Source organism: Pteropus alecto, unplaced genomic scaffold (genome assembly GCF_000325575.1).
Source record: "Pteropus alecto unplaced genomic scaffold, ASM32557v1 scaffold75, whole genome shotgun sequence".
In the NCBI taxonomy this organism is placed as follows: domain Eukaryota; kingdom Metazoa; phylum Chordata; class Mammalia; order Chiroptera; family Pteropodidae; genus Pteropus; species Pteropus alecto.
In genome coordinates, this window is record NW_006440638.1 from 28767938 (window position 1) to 28786940 (window position 19003).

The 19003-nt window shown below is 41.3% G+C and overlaps 1 protein-coding gene across 1 annotated transcript in view; it reads right to left on the reverse strand.

Moving 5' to 3' along the window:
• SRGAP3 (SLIT-ROBO Rho GTPase activating protein 3) overlaps window positions 1–19003 on the reverse strand; it is a 123537-nt gene that overhangs the window by 12966 nt on the left and 91568 nt on the right. The window contains 4 exon segments of the mRNA XM_025050863.1: window positions 12307–12386; window positions 15248–15475; window positions 15681–15786; window positions 18975–19003. The exon segment at window positions 18975–19003 is cut by the window's right edge and continues 33 nt beyond it. Of these exon segments, the coding sequence (XP_024906631.1) occupies window positions 12307–12386; window positions 15248–15475; window positions 15681–15786; window positions 18975–19003 (443 nt within the window).

Genomic DNA, 19003 nt, shown 5'->3' on the forward strand with positions numbered 1-19003 from the left:
TTACTTGTATGAACAAATTAAGCTCTTACTATGTGCCAAGTGTTCTTCTTACATTATCACATTTAATCTTCACAATATCTGCAGCACTATCCTCATTTTACAAATGAAGAAACTGGGGCTGAGTTGAAATGATGTTTCATACAAAGGGCGAGTCAAACAAGTAGAAAACGATGGGCTAAAATCTAAGCTCAGGCCCCAGGTATCATTAATAGAGCCTTCTCGATGCTTTTAAAATATGCTATGTTGATTTCTGGCCAGGAGCTATAATATCTGCCTATACAGTAAAAACATGAATATACATCTATACCATGCTGTATGTTTGATATTCAATTCAACTTCTGCTAATAGAGGGGGTAATTTTGCCAGGCAGGCACCCTATGGGCTCTGCGGTGAGTGGAGAAATAGAGAGGCCAGCCCTTGAGCTGAAGAAGAGGTTGGGGACTGTCCTAGTAGGGGCCTGGCTGAAGTCACACTTTAGGGAAGTCACTCTGAGAGCACAGCAGTTGCAGAGTTGGGGAAGGACTGGAGGGAGGAGGCTGGAGGCAACAGCAGTTCAGTGGCTGTTACAATAGTCCATGATCTGACATGGAGATGAAAAGAAGCTATCCTTTGGAGCTATCCTTTAATTTCAGAATGTGAAGGCTGGTCATTTTACAAGTCTCATACTCATTATCCTTCTCTACCTATCACCCAATAGGAAGCTCAAATTCTCTTCTCTAATGATGTCACACTAGAGAATACTTCTTTAGATCACAAACTTTGCTTGTAGGGGAGAGCAAATGGCTCCATTCCTTTCAATAGCACCTCACTGCTCTGCCCAACCCCTCCACCTGCCCTGCCCCCCTGCCCCGGCTCCTTGTCACCCACCCCCTCCTCTGAGGAGAGAATACTAATTCATTAAGCCAGTGTATTAGAGCCATGGTTGGGAACAAGGATATGCCCTCTCTTCTCTCTCATCTTCTTTGCACCTAATGTAATGACATAAACTAGGGCTTTTCCATAGGTTCCTTCTTTTTTCTTCTTCTTACTCATGACCTTGGGTTCTTTCATTGCCTTGGGCTGTAGCACTGGCTAGTATTAAGATTTAGATTTAGATTAAGACTAAAGGAGAGAAATCTACCTGGCATTATAGTGAGATCTGCTGAGAGATCTGCTGACCCCTCCCCAGTGAAACTTGTGAAAAATGCAAAAAAAAAAAACAAAAAAAACAAGCAGACAAACAAACAAACACTCATAGCCCCTGGAAATGGTCCTAAGGGCAAACAGCAAATAAACATCTATTCAAGAAAATCTATGAAAATTTAGTAAGAAAGGTGAGAATCTGTGGAATTTGAACCAAGTCTGCTCCCTCCCTCCACCAGCCCCTCTGCCCCTCTTCTCCTCAGGAAAGCAGAAATTCTACCCGAGACTGCTGCAGCCTAAAACAGGGCTTCCTCTCCCCCAGCTTCCAGTTGGAAGACTTTCTTTCCAAGAGGAGCAGGAGATCAGTGTTTCTCATCTGCCCCCAGCTACCTGTTGCTGGGGCTAAGTCCCAGGCAAGTGCAGTAGGGAGGTGAGAGCGCCCATCTCCCACCAACACTCCCTTACAAAATGGAAGTTCTACGTTTGGCATTATACCACTGAGAATATTGTGGCCCTGATCACTCATGGCCCAGCTCATGAGGTGATGATTTCATGCAAGGAAAGGCAAGCTGAGAGAACCTCAGGCTGCCGCCTGCCCCTCCACAAAGCACTCAGCTCCTAGAATGGGGATGTCACTCAGAAGCTTGTCATTGTCTTCGCCCCCAGCTTCAGAGCCATACCTCAGAAATTGTGCCAGGGGAAAGAAGCAGGTTAGAAATCAGCTGCTAATCTCTTCCCAAAGGAATTGACTTCATTTGCAACAGAGCTTGGAGAAGTTCAAGCCTAAGGGTGCTCTCAAGAACAGTAGAGGTTGCGGTAAAGGGCAATTGGGGGCAGGTTCACGAATGTAATGAAAATATAGCCCAGATTGTAGGCCACCTAGTTTGTAAGATAAAACCAGGGATTAAGACAACTGAGAGGAGCCCTCTAGGGGTCAGAACAAATAGTAAATACTGACCTCAGAAACTACTTCAAAAGGGACAGAATTTGATTGGACTAGTTTATAGAATAATTTATGACAGAGCACACTGTTGATAAGAATTGAGCGAACATCCAGCAATTACTGGAGTTTAACAGTAGATGTGGTCAGGAAAAGAGAACCCTACCAAAAGCACTGTTACCCCAGGATGACTGTGGGCATAAGCAAAGCTGTTCCTCTCTGAGAAATAACAACAGGTTTGACACCATGTGTATGGAGAGAGGGGTGCGGGGGGAGGATGGACTTAACTGAAATAATCCAGCTTGTCATTAAACAAATACAGAAGCTAAAAACAACAATAAGTCCCAAAGGGTAGGGACCAATACCCAGAGCTGCTATAATATGATACCCAGTTTGTACAGTTTCCAACAACCAAAAAATTACAAGGCATGCAAAGAAACAGAAAGTATGACCCATACACTGGGGGAAGAAAAGCAGACAACAGAAACTGCCTGTGATAATGACTAGATGTCAGATTTAACAGAAGACTTCAAAATAGCTTTATAACAGATATGTTCACAGAACTAAAGGAAACCATGCTTAAAGAAGTAACGGAAGGGATGATGATAATGTCAAACCATACAGAGAATATCAATAGATAAAAATTATAACTTAAAAAAATGAAATTCTGGAATTGAAAAGTACAACTAAAATTTTAAATTTACTAGAGATTTAAATTGGCAGCAGAATTAGCAAACTTGAATAGAAATTGATAGAAACAATGAAAGTTGAAAAATAGAGAAACAAGAATGAAGGACAATGAACAGAGAGAGTCCCAGACAATTGTGGAACACAATTAAATGCACCAACATACATATAATGAGAGTAGTAAAAGGAGAGGAGAGCTAAAGGAGCGGAAAAAATGTTTGAAGACATAATGGCTGAAAAATTCCCAAATTTATTTAACAAACAATAACCTACAGGTCTAGGAAGCACAACAAACTCCAAATGTCTGTATGCAAAAAGATACACATACAGGCACATCACAGTAATAACACTGAAGGAAAAAAATCTTAAAAGTATCAAGAGAAAAGCAATTTATAACTTACTAGGGAACTAAAATAAGATTAACAGCTGAATTCGCAGTAGAAACAACAGAGGCCATAGGCAGTGGGAGATCATGTTCAAAAAGTGCTCAAACAAAACAAAACAAAACAAAACAAAAACCTACCAACCAAGAATATTAAATCTAACATTTGAAAGCTATCTTTCAAAAGCGAAGCAAAATAAGAATATTCTCAGATTAAAAAAAAAAAGAAAGAAAGAAAGAAAATAACAGAATTTGTCACTAGTGAATCTACCTTTCAAGAAATATTAAAGAAAGTTCTTTCAGGCTGAAAGAAAGCGACTCTTGACATTAATTTAAATCCACAAGAAAAAACAAAGAGCACCAGTAAAAGTTAATATGTAATAATAAAAGAGTAAAAATGTATACTTTTCCCTTTTCTTCTCTTAATTGACTTAAAAAGCAAGCGTATAAAACATGCATATAATGTATTGTTAGACTTATAACATAAAAATGTGACGTATGTCTAATATATTTGCCAATAACAGCACAAAGGCAGTGAGAGCAAAGATGTATTAGGTTTAGAAGATGACTACAGATGGTAAAGAAATGATTATAACAATGTACTGTTTGGTTTATAATATAAACATGTATAATATATATAACAATAACACCACAAACATGGAGAAAGGGGAATAGAACTATATATAAGTAATATTTTCATATATCACTATAATTAAGCTAGTATAAATCTAAAGCTCATTTTGGAAAGTTAAGACGTATATGGTAAGCCCTAGAACAACCACTAAAAAATAACTCAAATATATAGTGAAAAAAATCATTAAAGAATTTTAAATTCTATGTTAGAAAATATTCATTTGATGTAAAAGAAAGTAAATAAAGAATAAAGGAACACAAAAGACATGAGACATATAGAAAACAAAAAAGTAAAATGACAGACATAAATATCAACTATATCAATAATAACATTAAATGTAAATGGATTAAACAATTCAATTAAAATGCAGAGACCGTCAGACTAGATAAAATAACATGTTCCAATTATATGTTGTCTATAGGAGAGATACTCTAGATTCGAAGATACAAACTGAGTGAAAGTAAAAGGACAAAAAAATATATTATCCAAACTACAACCTCAGGAAAGCTGGAGTGGCTATACTAATATCAGACAATGCAGACATTAAAACAAAACAAGTTTACTAGAAGTAATGATAAAAGGTTCAATCCATTGGGAAGATATAACAATGATAAGCATAATGCATCTAACAATAGAGCAGTGAAATAAATGAAGCAAAATTTTACAGAAATAAAAGGAGAACTAGATAATTCAAAAATAATAGCTGGAGACCTGAATACCCCACTTTCAATAATGAATAGAACAACTAGGCAAAAGATCAATAAGGAAATGAAAAATGTAACACTGTAATCCAAGTAGACCTAACAGACATCTACAGAATGCCCAATCCAACAAGAGAATATACATTCTTCTCAAGTGCACATGGAACATTCTCCAGGATGTGTCAAATAATGGGCCATAAAACAAACCCCAATAATTTAAAAGGATATAAATCATACGAAGTATATTCTCTAATCACAATAGAATGAAACCATTGATTTTTCTTATAGAAATCAATAGCAGAAAAAAACTAGGGAAACTGACAAATACAAGAAATTAAACAACACACTCCTAAATAACGAATGGCCAAAGAAAAAAATCAAAACAGAAGTCAGAAAATACTTTGAGATGAATGAAAATGAAGACGCAATATACCAAAATGTATGAGATGCAACTAGAGCAAGGCTTAGAAAAAGATGTGTAGTTGTAAATATCTGTATTAAGATAAAAGGAAAAATTCAAATCTATAACTTAACTTTCTACTGTAAGACATTGAAAAAAAGAAAAACAAACTAAACCTAAAGCAGGAAAGGAAATAATAAAGATTAGACTAGAAGTTAATGAAATAGAGAATAGAAAACTTATAGAGAAAATCAGTGAAACCAAATCTGGTTCTAACTTGAAAAGAACAACAAATATGACAAGCCTTTAGCTACATTGACCAAGAAAAAAAGAGAAGACTCAAATTATTAGAATCAGAAATGAAAAAGGGACATTACCACCAACTCTACAAAAAAAAAAAAGGATTATAAAGCAATAATACTGTGCACATTTGTATGTAAGTAAATTGAATAACCTAGATGAAATGGACAAATTCCGACAAAAACACAAATTACTAAAACTAACTTGGGAAGAAATAAAAAATCTGTATAGACCTGTAACAAATGAAGAGATTGAATCAGTAATCAAAAAACTACCCTCCCACAAAGAAATACCTAGGTCCAAATGACTTCACTGTTGAATTCTACCAAACATTTAAAGAAGAATAACAAGTCTTCACAAACTCTTGCAAAAAAGAGAAAAGGAGGAAATACTTTCCAACTCATTTTATGAGGTCATTATTACCTGGATACCAAAATCAGACAAAAACATCGCAAGAAAAGAAAACTATAGACCAAGATCTCGTGAATATGGATGCAAAAATCCTCAACAAAATACTAGCAAATTGAATCCAGTAACAACAAAAAGAATTATGCTCCATGCCCAAGTGAAATTTCACTGAGGAATGCAAAACTGGTTTAACAGCCAAAAAAAAAAATCAACTAATATATCAATTAATAGAATAAAAAATCATGTGATCATTTTAATAGATGAAGAAAAAGGCATTTGAAAAAATCCAATATGATAAAAACACTCAATTAACTAGAATAGAAGAGAACTTCTTCAACCTTATAAATGGCATCTGTGGAAAACCCACAGCCAACATCACACTTAATGGTGAAATCTTGGGTGATGTCCCCCTAAGATCAGGAGCGAGACAAGGATGTGCTTCCTCATTACTTTAATCAACATTGTACTGGAGGTTCTAACTAGGGCAATTAGGCAAGGAAAATAAAACGCATCCAGATTGGAAAGGAAGAGGTGAAATTATGTCTTTTCACAGATGCTTTGATCTTGTATATAGAAAACCATCAGGAATCTACTAAAAATTATTTGTATAAATGAACAAGTTCAGCAAGGCTGCAGGATACAAAAGCAATTTATTAAAATCAATTGTTTTTATAATACATTTGTAATGAACAATTTGAAAGTGGAATTAAAGAAAATTCAATTTATCATCAAATAGAATAAAATATTGAGGAAAAAAATTAACAAAATAAATGTAAAACTCATGCTCTGAAAACTACAAATCATTGTTTAAAGAAATTGAAGATCTAAGGAATTGGGAAAACATCTCATATTCATGAATTGGAAGACCTTACTGTTAAGATGGCAATATTGGCAAACTGATCTACAGATTCAGGGCAATCCCTATCAGAATCCCAGTTGACTTCTTTGTAGAAATTGACAAGGTGATTCTAAAATTCATATAAAATTGCAAAGAATCCAGATTAGCCAAAATATCTTGAAAAATAAGAATAAATTGAGAGGACTCACACTTCCTCATTTTGAAACTTACTACAAAGCAACAGTAATCAAAACAGTCTAATACTGGTGCAAAGATAAACATAAATCAGAATTGAAAGTCCAGAAATAAACCTATATACATCTATAATCAACTGACTTTTTATAAGCAGATCAAGACCATTCGGTGGGGGAAAGAATAACTAATGGTGCTGGGACAACTGGACAGCCAAACAAAAAGGAATGACGTTTGGCCATTACCTTACACCATATACAAAAATGGATCAAATGGATTACCTAAACATAAGACTTAAAGCTATAAAACTCTTAGAAGAAAACAGAGTAAATCCTCATGAACTTAGATTTGGCAAATATAACACCAAAAGCATGAGCAATAAAAGAAAAAGTAAATGAATTAAACCTCATGGAAATTAAAAAAACTTTTACATTTCAAAAGATACCATGAAGAAGTGTAAAGACAACCCACAGAATATGCTTGCGAATCATATATCTGCTAAAGGACTATAAATAGAATATATAAAGAGCTCTTACACCTCAATAATAAAAAGACAACCAAATTTTAAAGTGAGCAAAGGATCCGAAGAGAGATTTCTCCAAAGAAGATATATAAATGACCAATAAGCACATGAGGCTCAGCATCATTAGGCATCAGAGAAATTCAAATCAAAACCTCAATGAGATACCACTTCACATCCACTAGGGTTTGGAAAACAGTCTGGTGTTTCCTTAAAGGATTAAACATAGAGCTCCTATATGACTCATCAATCCTATTCATAGATATACACAAGAGAAATGAAAACATGTCTGTACGAAAGTCATATACAAATATTTATAACAGCATTATTCATAATAACCAAAAAATGGAAACAAACCAACTGTCCATCAACTGATAAATGGATAAACAAAATGTGGTATATCCATACAACGGGATATTACTCAGCCATAAAAAGAAATGAATTCCAGATACAAGCTATGACAGGGATGAACCTCGAAAATATAATGCTAAGTGAAAGAAGCCAGACACAAAGGCCACAAATTGCATGATTCCATTTATATGAAATGTCCAAGATAGATAAAACCATAGAAACAGAAAGTAGATTAGTGATTGCTTAAAGCTGGGGAAAATGTGGGGGGAATATGAAGGTAAGGGATGACAGCTAAGGGCATGGGGTTCTTTTTGTGTAGTGACGAAAATGTTCAAAAATTGTGGTGAAGGTTGTACATACCTGTGAGTTCATTAAAAACCATTGAATTGTACACATTAAATGGGTGAATTGTATGGCATGTGAATTATATCACAATAAAATGGTTAAAATAAGAGGAAGGGAGAGTTCTCCTTAGGTATCAGGCCGAAGCCATGTGGTGCGGGCCAGCTTACCATCTCTGCACTGGGAGTTAGGAACAACAGCCAAAGTAGCAAAAAGTGGCCACTTTTCTCATTTTTTATGGTTGTTTATTTCTTACAGGACAGAGGGGCCGTGATTCAGGCAGAATTGGGCATTTGCGTACAAACTGACTGTAAAACCATTTCATACCATCAGAACCTCGCCTAATACATACGACATAGGTAAATCTCTAACTGTTACACTGAGCAAAAAAAGACAGTGCCAAAAACTCTATTCTGTACAATTCCATCTATATGAAGTTCTAGAACAGGCAAATTGTCTATGGTGAAAAAGATACATCATTTCAGTGGTTGCTTCTTGGGCTTTTGTGATAGGGGCTGACTAGGCGGGGCCATGAAGGGATTTTCCAGAGTGTTGGAAATGTTCCATATCTTGATAGGGGTCTGAGTTACACAAGTTTTTGCATTTAGAAAAACTAATGGAATGGTACGTATAAGATTTTAACATTTCAGTGTATGTAATTTTACTTCGAAAAAGAACTATAAGCAATATTGACCCCTAGTTGATGATTTGCATGCTGAAGTCTTTGAGGCTGATGTGCACTGATGACAGCAATGTACTTTGAAATGTGTTAAAAATAAGATGGATTGGTAGATGGATAGACAAATATATGATAAAGCAAATAAAACAAAATGGTAACAATTGTAGAAACTAGGTGGTAGGTATATGGATGTTCACTGTATAAATCCTTCAACTTTTCTATATGTTTGAAATTTTTTTATTAAAGAAGCTATTGGGAACTACAAACAAATAAAAATCTTACTCCGATTTGGAATAGATGCCTAGAACAATCTGATGAAAACTACTGACCTCTTCTTGGAGGTACACATTTCAACAGAAACAAAATTTTGCCTGTAACAAACCTCCTACAGCCCATTCATGGACCCCTGATGTATCCAAAGAATTAATGGCCTAATGGCTTTCTAGATGTAGATGATGGGCAAGGAGACAAAGGCAATTTGGAGAATTTGGGGAAAATATCAGTGAGAGAACAATGATGATACAATTATAATTGAAAAATCAGCATATTTTACTCTATGGATGTTTCTGTTACTGATTTTAGTGGTTTGTTTGTTTGTTTTTTAATCTGACAGTCATTGCTCATATAGCATCCAATTAATAAAGTTGCTATTGACAGGCTACATTATTGTTTTCATTTGGTTTAGTTCTGACAATCAAAGATTCTTAGCCTAACCATGGTTTCTTTATAAATCTTGGAAACCAAAAGAGCAAGCACAAATGGATTTGCCAGACTTAAACTGATGATGTGCTAACAGACTCAAACAGGGCAGCAGTTGGGTACAGAATCTTTGGAGACAGAAAAGGCAGTAAAAGCCAAACGACTAATCTGTTCCTCCATTTTGGTCACTCATTGGGTGACCCATCTATTACAAGGACATGGAGTCGTGGTTTTATGGCTGATTTGATTTTTGAAGTCTGCTGGGCTCCGTTCATACAGGGTATTTTCAAGAGAAACAAAAATACTTAGGATCCTCCAAATGAAATGTCTTAGAGGAAAACAGATGAAGAAATCAGGAAGTTCAAGATGCCAGTGAGCAGTGAGGTCAATATAATACTCTGGACCCAGTTTCTCTATTAGAAAGGACTTATACTGCATACACAGTTCATATTTTCTACCCACCTAGTTGTCCCAGGCACTGTGCTAAGCTCCTTCAGCTGTGTCACCTCATTTTAACCTAGGCAACAATTCTCCTGGTGCAATCATTCTCATTTTACAGATAAGGACACTGAGGCTAGAGGTTATGTGGCTTGCCAAAGATCACATGGCCATAAACTTCTCTCCTTATCTTTCACATCCAAGTCATCTTTCTCAGAGTCCAGGGCCCCTTGACTATTCCTGCAACTCAGTATTTCCGTGACTGTTTTGGCTTGGCATAAATAAATGCAAACATTCAGAAAAGGCGATGAATTTTCGTCTGAAGAAGGCCCCTGATTTAGCATGTCACACCAACCCACAGGATACAGTGAGAACTTTCAGGGAGCAGGAAACGGGCTCTCCCCCGGGGTGGCTGTGGCCCTTCCCAAATGATTCTTTCTGCCTTTGTCATTCTCAGAAACCAGCAGCCTGACAAAGGCCAACAGGAAAAGGGGCTTTCTTGGGAAGCAGACACTCAACTCTGACTTATCCTGTTTTGTGTGCCTCTACTCTGAGAGGAGCCAGGCAGCATTTTCAGGGATGGCGGGGAGCTGTCTTCTCGGTGTAGGATGAAGCCTTCTATGGCTGCTTCCTCCCTCACCCAGCAAGGTCCGTTCTTTCCGGCCCTCATCCTTCTCAGCCCTGGTGCCCACAGCAGCCTTCCACCTCCAGGCTGAGGAGCTTGGGGAAACTAAGCACATGTGGGCTGACTGACAGTGACCTCAGCCCCGAGGAAAGTGGACTGCAAGGGTCCTCAGTGGGCACCTTACTTGCCCTCCTGTGGGCACTTTTGCCTCCACCAGCAGCAGTCTCAACACATCTCATTTCTGAAAAAACAGTCTATCTTGTTAGAAAGTGTTTTCCCCCAGTGAAAGAAAAGAGACAGAGACACAGAGAGAGAGAGAGAGAGAGAGAGAGAGAGAAAGAGAGAGAACAAGAAGGGGGTTAGGTGGAGCTGTTAAAGGTGGTGGAGAGGGAGAACTGGAGGTGGTAGAGAAGAGGAAAAGGGGGAAAGAGAAAGCAAATCACTGCAAACAAGCAGAAGGTGGCAGCCTTCATAGCTCCTAACAAAGGCTCTGCGGGACATGTTTTTCTGCTAAGGATGACTTTAGCCTCTAAGGATGCTAGCAGAGCTAACATTATACCTCAGTTTGCTTTTCTGCACCTGTGACCCAGGCCTGACCCAATGGCTCCCACTTGGGCCACAGTCAAGTGAGAATCGTTCTCCGGAGCTTTTCTTCTTGGAACCATTATGGAAAAGAAGCTCTTTTTCATTGGGACTTTGCATTAAAAAATGATGAAAGTCTGGAACTGACAGAGACTGCCAAGCAGGGAGATACTACTTGAGAATGAAGCCAACATAGGGGGAAGCAGAACAGGAAGGTGAAGATAAATTCCTGACATGATCAACTAAGCTCCTGAATCCAGCTATGCCTGAGGCATGCCTACCCTGGGAGTTTCCAGGTATGTGATCTGAATCTCTTTCATGCTTAAGTCAGTTTGAGTTGGAGGTCCTGTCATTAGCAACTGAAACAGTCCTACCAGAATGTAAAAATCCACCTATCAGTCTTGCCTCTTTCACCAGCACCCAGAATCCACACCTGTGTGTATACCCAGTTCTCATGACAAATGTTGGCCAAAAGGGCCTGGGAGTGTCCCACAAGAGAAACACAAACGCTAATAAGATAACCGCAAAACAATGATATTTAACAAGCAAAACTATCACAGGGAGAAGGGAGGGCTATGCTTGATCTTCACGGGACTGCATTATGACTTTCATGCGACCTCAGCACTTTCGCTTACACGAGTTCCTTCCTCCATTAGCAAAAAAAAAAAAATTAAAAATTATATTTTACAACTGCATTGGTATAAAAAGGAGTGTAACCCAGGCTGAATTGTACTCATTTTTTCTTCTTTCTTTAAAAAAATTAAAACATTTTTATGGGTCCCTAAAAGAATCATGGGCCCTGGGCACTGTGCCTACTCTGTCTAATGGATATGCTGGCCCTGAGCCCGTACTATCCAAATTGCTTGTCTATACAGTGCAGGTTCCCTTGAGATCAACCTCTCTTCTCCTTGTCTTGAAGGAGAAGTAGAAGAGCCTGGCGAGGGCCTCCAAACTTGGGCTGGCCTTTCCCTCTCTGAGTTGTCACTGTTGGGCTTCATATTCCAGCATCCACTGCACTGGGGACACACCTGTAATCTGGCATTATCACTCTGCATGATGGGGAGCTACTCCCAGATCGTCAGGTGACGAGACTGGGAACTCCTCAACGACCCATGTCTCATTTACTGACATGCCCCAAGTCCCACCACAGGTTGGGTGTAGAACAGATCCTGGGTGGGGGAGGAATGCAGGGACAAAGCATGCTCCCTACTCAGGAAACTCTTGTCACTTAGGATTTGCACTTGGGCCAGCAAGGACACAGAAAGGATGAGGCAGCCGGGTAGGAATGTGGTGAACTAGAGGTCTTTCTGGGTCCCCATCTATTCTGGAGGATGATGTGCTGACTTGCAAAGCTGCTCTGAGTTATGTAGGGGTTATGTAGGTCAGCCTGGTGTTGAGCAGGCATGATGAGTCAGCACGAGAGGCCCCTGGGTGGATTCCTTGGCCCCAGATTTCCCCTCACTCACCTTCATCACTGGTATGAGGTTCAGTGCCATTGTCATGGTCAACTTCATCGATGGTTCCTGGCTCACTGTGTGGGCTGTCACTGCAAAGAAACACGGGAAGGGGACTCATTGGGGGGCTTTGTACCCTCACACTTCCCTTAGCCTCCCTCGGTCTCCAGTCCAGCCCACTGCTGGGTCTTAACCGGATCAGGCCCAGGCCCACTTGATCCCCTCTTTTCCAGCTATGGACCACCTATGGACCTTCCTAAGAGAAAACCACTCCCAGCCCCCTGCATAACGTTCCCCTGCATAACCTTTCCCCAGATGTCCCCAGTCCTGGAATCTGTTGGGCTGCCTTCTTGGTAAAGATTGTCAATGCCAAGGTATTTTGAAAGATCCAGAGGACAGTGGTAAAACCCTAGTGTTTATCCTAGAAAGAACCACAGGCCAGAACAAAAAAAAATTTTGGAAGAACTGTGAGTCATTCATCTATCCTGACTCCCTGTCTTACAGGGGAGATGACACACCCAGCGAAGTGGAATGAAGTTCTCCAGGAGCAGGGTTCCTCAGGTGCCTCACGACACTGTGTGCAAAAGCCCAAAGCAGCCCAGCTGGGGCGAGCAGACTGGTGACCATGAAGGGCAGGGTGGTGGAGTGTATTTAGGCTTGTTAAATTTAGTCATTAATGCAGGGATAATTTTGCCAGCTGCTACCCTCTCGCTAAATTATAAGCTTCTTGATGCCAGGGTTCATTCACATAGTCAGTCAGTCATTTTTTTAATTGAGCCAATGATTGAGTCTTAATATATGTCAGACACTGTGCTAGGAAGGAGGGATGCATTGATAGGTAAGGTGAACATAGACTCTGCCCTCATGGGCCAGGAAATAAAACCGCTGCAAGTGGAAATATGTTATGTAGGAACAAATGAGCAAAGACGGGAACAACAAAGGGGACCTAGATAGGTGGTCAGGGGAGGCTTTTCGGAGGAGGTAACAAACAATGCCATTTAAAGGAATATAGATGTTATTATGAAAAATTCTCCACTGCCTCCTGGATGAGGTCCAGACTCTGCACAATGGCTTGTTTAAGACCTCTCATAACCTGACTCCTGCTGGCCTGTGGCGCCTCCTACCTCCCCGTTTCCTCATCACATGAAACACCCCAGACACACAGAACTTTTCATTTTATTGAATGCTCCAGGCTTAGAGCATTCTTTTCCCACTCGTCACCTGACTGACTCCAGTTCATCTTACAGGTCCCAGTTAAGTCATTATTTCCTCCAGGAAGCCTTTCCTGACCTCCCCACACTGGTTCTGGGGAGCCTACTTCTGGAACTGCCTATTTCCTCCTCCACTAGAGCTCCCTGCATCAGTGGTTACTCCTGTTCGTGCTCACTCCTGCCCGCCCCTAGGCCAGGGCCTGACCCAGGAAAGATGCTCAGTAACCATTTGTTGATTGGATGAATATCGTCCACTATGAGACCTTCAGCCAAATCTCCCTTTTGGGCTTTGAAAATGTCTCCAAAATTACCATGTAATTAATAGTTTTCCTTTCTCATGGGACACAAATAGGATTAAGAAAAGTGTGATGAGTGTATATTGTTCTTTGGTAAGTACACTCAGACCTGCAGGGTCCTTCTCAGAACACCAACTACATTTACTGCAGCAAAAAGGGAACCGGTGATGGTTGCAAACACTTGAAAAGTCTCTCTTTGTCCAGAAAGTACGCTTGCTGGCTTTTTAATGTTTCTGTTACAGAACAGGGATAGACTTGCTCCTAGTGCCTCAAATGAGATTAGGGAGCTGTGATTAGATAACACCAGGGCCCGGTATTTCTGTGCGGGGAAGTGTTGCAGGGAAACCGGCTGGAACATCTCCCCTCTTTGAAGCAGTTGCTCAAATATGCCCACAGAACTAAAGTGTTTCAAGAATCCAGGGATGCTTTGATAATCAAAGACAAACTCCTGTAGGCACCTAGCTCAAAGTGGAGCAGGTAATGCCTAAATATGTAGCTGTGTATTGTCCTGGATTGGGAAAAGAGGGTGAACCCTTTGGTCTCTGTTGGCTGTGTTCTGAATCTCCTGTCTTTTTCACACTAAAAAAAATTTCCTATCTTTGCCACATGTAAGGTCTTAGGCTGGGGAAGGCAGTAAGCCCTGATTTTGATAAGGTTCTGACATATTTCTCTCAAGACCCAGTGTAGCTCCAGGGACACAGAGGTGCCCAACTAGCAACTGTTGACCTAGTGCGGAGCTCTCAAAGACTGGAAAAGAGAACTCTTGAGTGGGAGGGGACAATGGTGGGAAGCGTCACTCTCAGTTTACAAGGTTGATGTGGGGATTATCCACTTCCCCTGCTACCTGAGATGGGCTTGTAACTCATCTGGCCGATGACAGCATTACATCTCCTAACCAATGTGATTAGTTCTCCAAACCCAAGCCTCAGCAAGGAGACATCATTCTTGGGCTTGTGTCAGAACATTTGGAAAGGAGAAGTTCTTTTTCCTCTAGAGGCGCTGGGAGAATGGGCTCTAAATCTGGAGTTACCAGATGCCTTCCTGAAACCACCAAGGGAGAGGCTGCCTGAGAACAAAGCCAACATGGAAGAAAGCAGAGCCACAGGCTGGGCATTGCAGGACTGAGTCCTAATGATAATAGCTGAACCCCTGGATCCGGTTCTAACGGAAGCCATGAACACAGAGTTTTTAGTTAAGTAAACCAGTAAATTCCCATTTAGCTTAAGCCAATTTGATTTATATTTCTGTCCCTTATAAATCAAGAGAGTCTTGACAGATGCACCTATCTCACATCAAGCTGCTACAAAGCTCAAATGAGAAAATGTGTATGGCAGTACTGACTACAAAGCTGTAAGAAAACCGCACGGTTTCTTATTGTTCCTGTTCAACGCAACAACAACGACGACCATGACGATAATAACAGTATTAACAGGAATGGAATCTTACCAATATTCTTCCCCTCCAGCCATGCATTTTTCATACACAGGTCCCTCTAGCTCCCGGGGACTGGGGAAGATGGCTTCATGATGGATGATGATGGTTTTGATGACTTCGTTGACGTGTGCCTGGCAGGACACAGGGTCCTGCCCATCAGGGATGTGCATGAGGGTGGGCCCAAAGCAGATGGCCAGGTTGTAGGGATCCATCATGTTCTCGTCACTATACTGCGAGAGGCTACAAGAGAGGAGGCGCCCACAAGTCACCTGGGAAAGGCGAAGCCTCCCCCTTTGGTTTCTTTCTTTTGGGGGCTCCTCTCCAATCCAGGAGGGTTCCACGTTCTGTTTTAAGAACAACTGCACCTGCAAAAGCCTCAGGACACCCCTTCCCACAGGAGACCAGGGCCAAGTCAAAGAGGGGCCCCCTTGGCCGGGTAACTCACTGGTTGAGGAAAGCGAAGAGATATCTCATGACCACGATGACCACGCGGGGAAGGGTGATGAGAATTTGTTGGATCTGGTGCACCCTCTCAGCTGGGCTCTCCAGTTCTGTAACATAAAGGTGCTTTCAGGTTGTCTGTCATCCTCAGAGAGTCAAGCAGCCAACATTTGCAAGTCCTACCTTTTAGGTCAGCCCACATGGCTCAGGGGAGCCAGTTCTACTCTCAGTTCTGAGGATGCTGTGTGAGTCTGGCCTGGACAATTACAGCATCGTATTTCCCTGGCCACAGGCGCGGGCCCAGGGAGGGCTACATGGCCCAATCAGACCCAACTGGAGTTGAGCCTTGGGAGTTTGGGCTGGAGGAACCTAGAGAGAAACCAAGTAAACCAGTGGTCCCCAACCTTTTTGGCACGAGAGGCCGATGCTCTTATGAGAATCCAATGCCTGATGATCTGAGGTGGAGCTGAGGTGGTGATGCTAGTGCTGGGGAGTGGCTGCAAATACAGATGAAGCTCTACTCGCTCACCCGCCGCTCACCTCCTACTGTGTGGCCTGGTTCCTAACAGGCCACAGACCAGTACCGGTCCACGGCCCAAGGGTTGGGGACCCCTGAAGTAAAGAGAAGTCTAGAGCAGCCAGGGGCTCCCAAGGAAGAAGATCCTGCCTGAAAGTGTCAACAACACAGAGATGGAGGAGACAGATTCCTGTTGATGCCATATGAGGTCTGTGTCCAGTTGGACATAAACTTTTCAGGAATGTAAGCCAATACATTCTTTCTCATGATGTGATTCAAGGTGTGATTCAAATGTAAGCCCTTTTATGGATTAAACCAATGTAGTTTGAATTTCTGTCACCTGCAACCTATGAGTCCTAAACACAGGCAGGGCCTGTGTTTCATTAAACCTTCAGGCACATAGTAGGTGCTCAGGAAATTAGTGCTGAATAAATAACCACCTCTCAAGCTACATGTTGGCCAAAGAGACTGACTGGCAGATTATTGGGATTTCTTTTTCAGATGAGTCCTACAGATACAGATACTGGTATTTTTATCAGTCAGGCCAGGGATGGGAGCAGAAAATTGGGCTTGATAAGGAGAGAAAAGTGCTTCATGAGCTGTGCCTTGTGAAGAGGGAAAGCTGGCGCTAATAAGAGTGAGCTGCTGAAGCTCTGATGTTTATCTGCAGGGCTTATGCTGATAGGCTGATGCAGAAATCCGTGTCAGTTTCTTTTTCAGAAAACATGTTTTTTTCTCACAGCCTCCACATTCTGTCAACATGTTCCTTCTAAAACACCACTCTTCCTGTTTTTCCTCTGTACCCAAGATCCTTCGTGATGGGGCTTCAATCAACCTTGCTTGCCCTATGTCCTAGCCACTGCCCTTTCTCAAGGTATCTGAAGATGATTTAGAGCCATGCTTCTTAAATGAAGCAGTAGTGCACCTCTGGTGGCATTCTTTGGGGTTGAAAAGGTGACTGGAGGGTGCTATTGGCATTTGGGATCCATGGACCAAGGTGCTAAGTGTCCTCAGTGTAGGGTCTTTCACGCAGTGCAGGGAACACACAATAAGGCATTGCTTTACCCTAAATTCCAATAGTGCCCCATTGGGAAACTCTGTGCCAGGCTGCCTTATCTGCCATCTCCCTCTTACAAAGGACTTGGCTGCCACTTTGCACACACTGGTGACCCCTCTTCTCTGCCCAGCACACTCCAGCCTATCTTCAAGGTCTGGTTCCGGGAAGCCTCCCCACAAAGTTAAGGCTCTTGCACCTTAACTGACTCTGTCACCCCTCATTACAGACCCTCCATGTCCTCAACTTTAGTTGTTGTGCCCTAGTACCACCTCCACTATTATTTATTACTTTTTTTCTTAAAAACATTTATTGAAACAGGAGACTTGACCTCACTCTATAAATGAAAAACCAGGATCACTTGCCATAATTTGGAGGCAACATAAAAATAGATATAATGAAAACAAAACAATGTTACTAAATTATAGGTAGACATCATTCTATACAAAAGTTTCTGAGACTGAGGCTCCATCTCTCTGTTTAGAAGGGAGACTGTCCCATGAGGGTTTCTCCTCGATATAATCACAGTGTTCGGGAGGGAACTGAGAAGGCACATTCTTTCTCATGGTGTGATTCAAGGTGTGAGTCTAGGTATTCAATATCATGAGCTTGTGATAGAGGTCAACGACCTTGTCCACTCAGGGCCTTGCTCAGGAACTGGACTGTTGGGGCTTCTGGAAACATTGGCTGAGCAAGGTGACATGGGGCTCAGATAGTGTTGCGCCTTTGTGGCCTGGAATTTCTGAGAGGTGATCTGGAGCTTGAAGTGGGTCTGGAAAGACGAGAGGAAGTAGTGTGAAGGATAGAAGGGCACAAGAAGGGTCTTTCACGCAAGGCAGAGAAGAGGGCTGAAGCCTCCGTGGGCTCTTGCCACCTCCAGGGGCACTGTCCTAGCTGCAAATCTCTCTCAGAGAACTGTGAGAATCACCCCTAGTGAAACTGGGTGTGGGGCAATGTTCTGTAAAACAAACTAAAGAGTTTATTCCAAAATACTAAAATTCTCATTTTCTAATATTAAAAGTTTATTTTTAAAAAAAATTCTCAAAAGGCTGCCTTGGAGTTTGGCATCTTACAATCAAGGCACCTTTATTTTAGCCCCCTGGATTAGGCTCTTGCCTTCATCCACAGAAACACCAGTCAAGGAAGACTCTGAAGGCTAGCAATGTCAGAGGAAGCCCCCAGTCAACCTATTTTCACCATTTCTGTTGTTGGTCATGCTACTGACCTGACGCCCAAGCCCTCCATGGCTCCACATTACCCAAGAGGAAAAGCTCCAGAATCCTTGCAAGGCATTCGTGGTCCTCCCTCTCTGCTCCATTTAACCCTTGCTGCCTCTTGCACTGTGTACTGTGCAAGGGTGCTGGAACACCCTTCTGTTGGGTCCATTGGTCTGTGTGTCCAAAACGCTTCCCAAGATCACTGTGTCCACTCCTCCTAGAAGACTCTGTTCGCTTTGCTCTCCCTCAGCTGTGATCTGTGAAACCAAGTGTCCCTCTGTCTCTTCTGTTCTGGGCTCCTTTTATGCCCAGGGCTGTACCATGCTCGTTAGTTCTTCCGTTATAAACCATCTTGTTATTTCCACAACTAGTTTTAAGTTCTGTGAGGACAAGGGCCATACTGCTTCTTTCAGTGTCCCTCCTATGTGGCTAGTACAGTGATAAATCCATAGTGCAACTTCAATAAATTATGTGTCAAGGAATTAATCATTCTACCTGGGAAATACTTACTAATAGTAGATATCAAATCTTGAAACCTT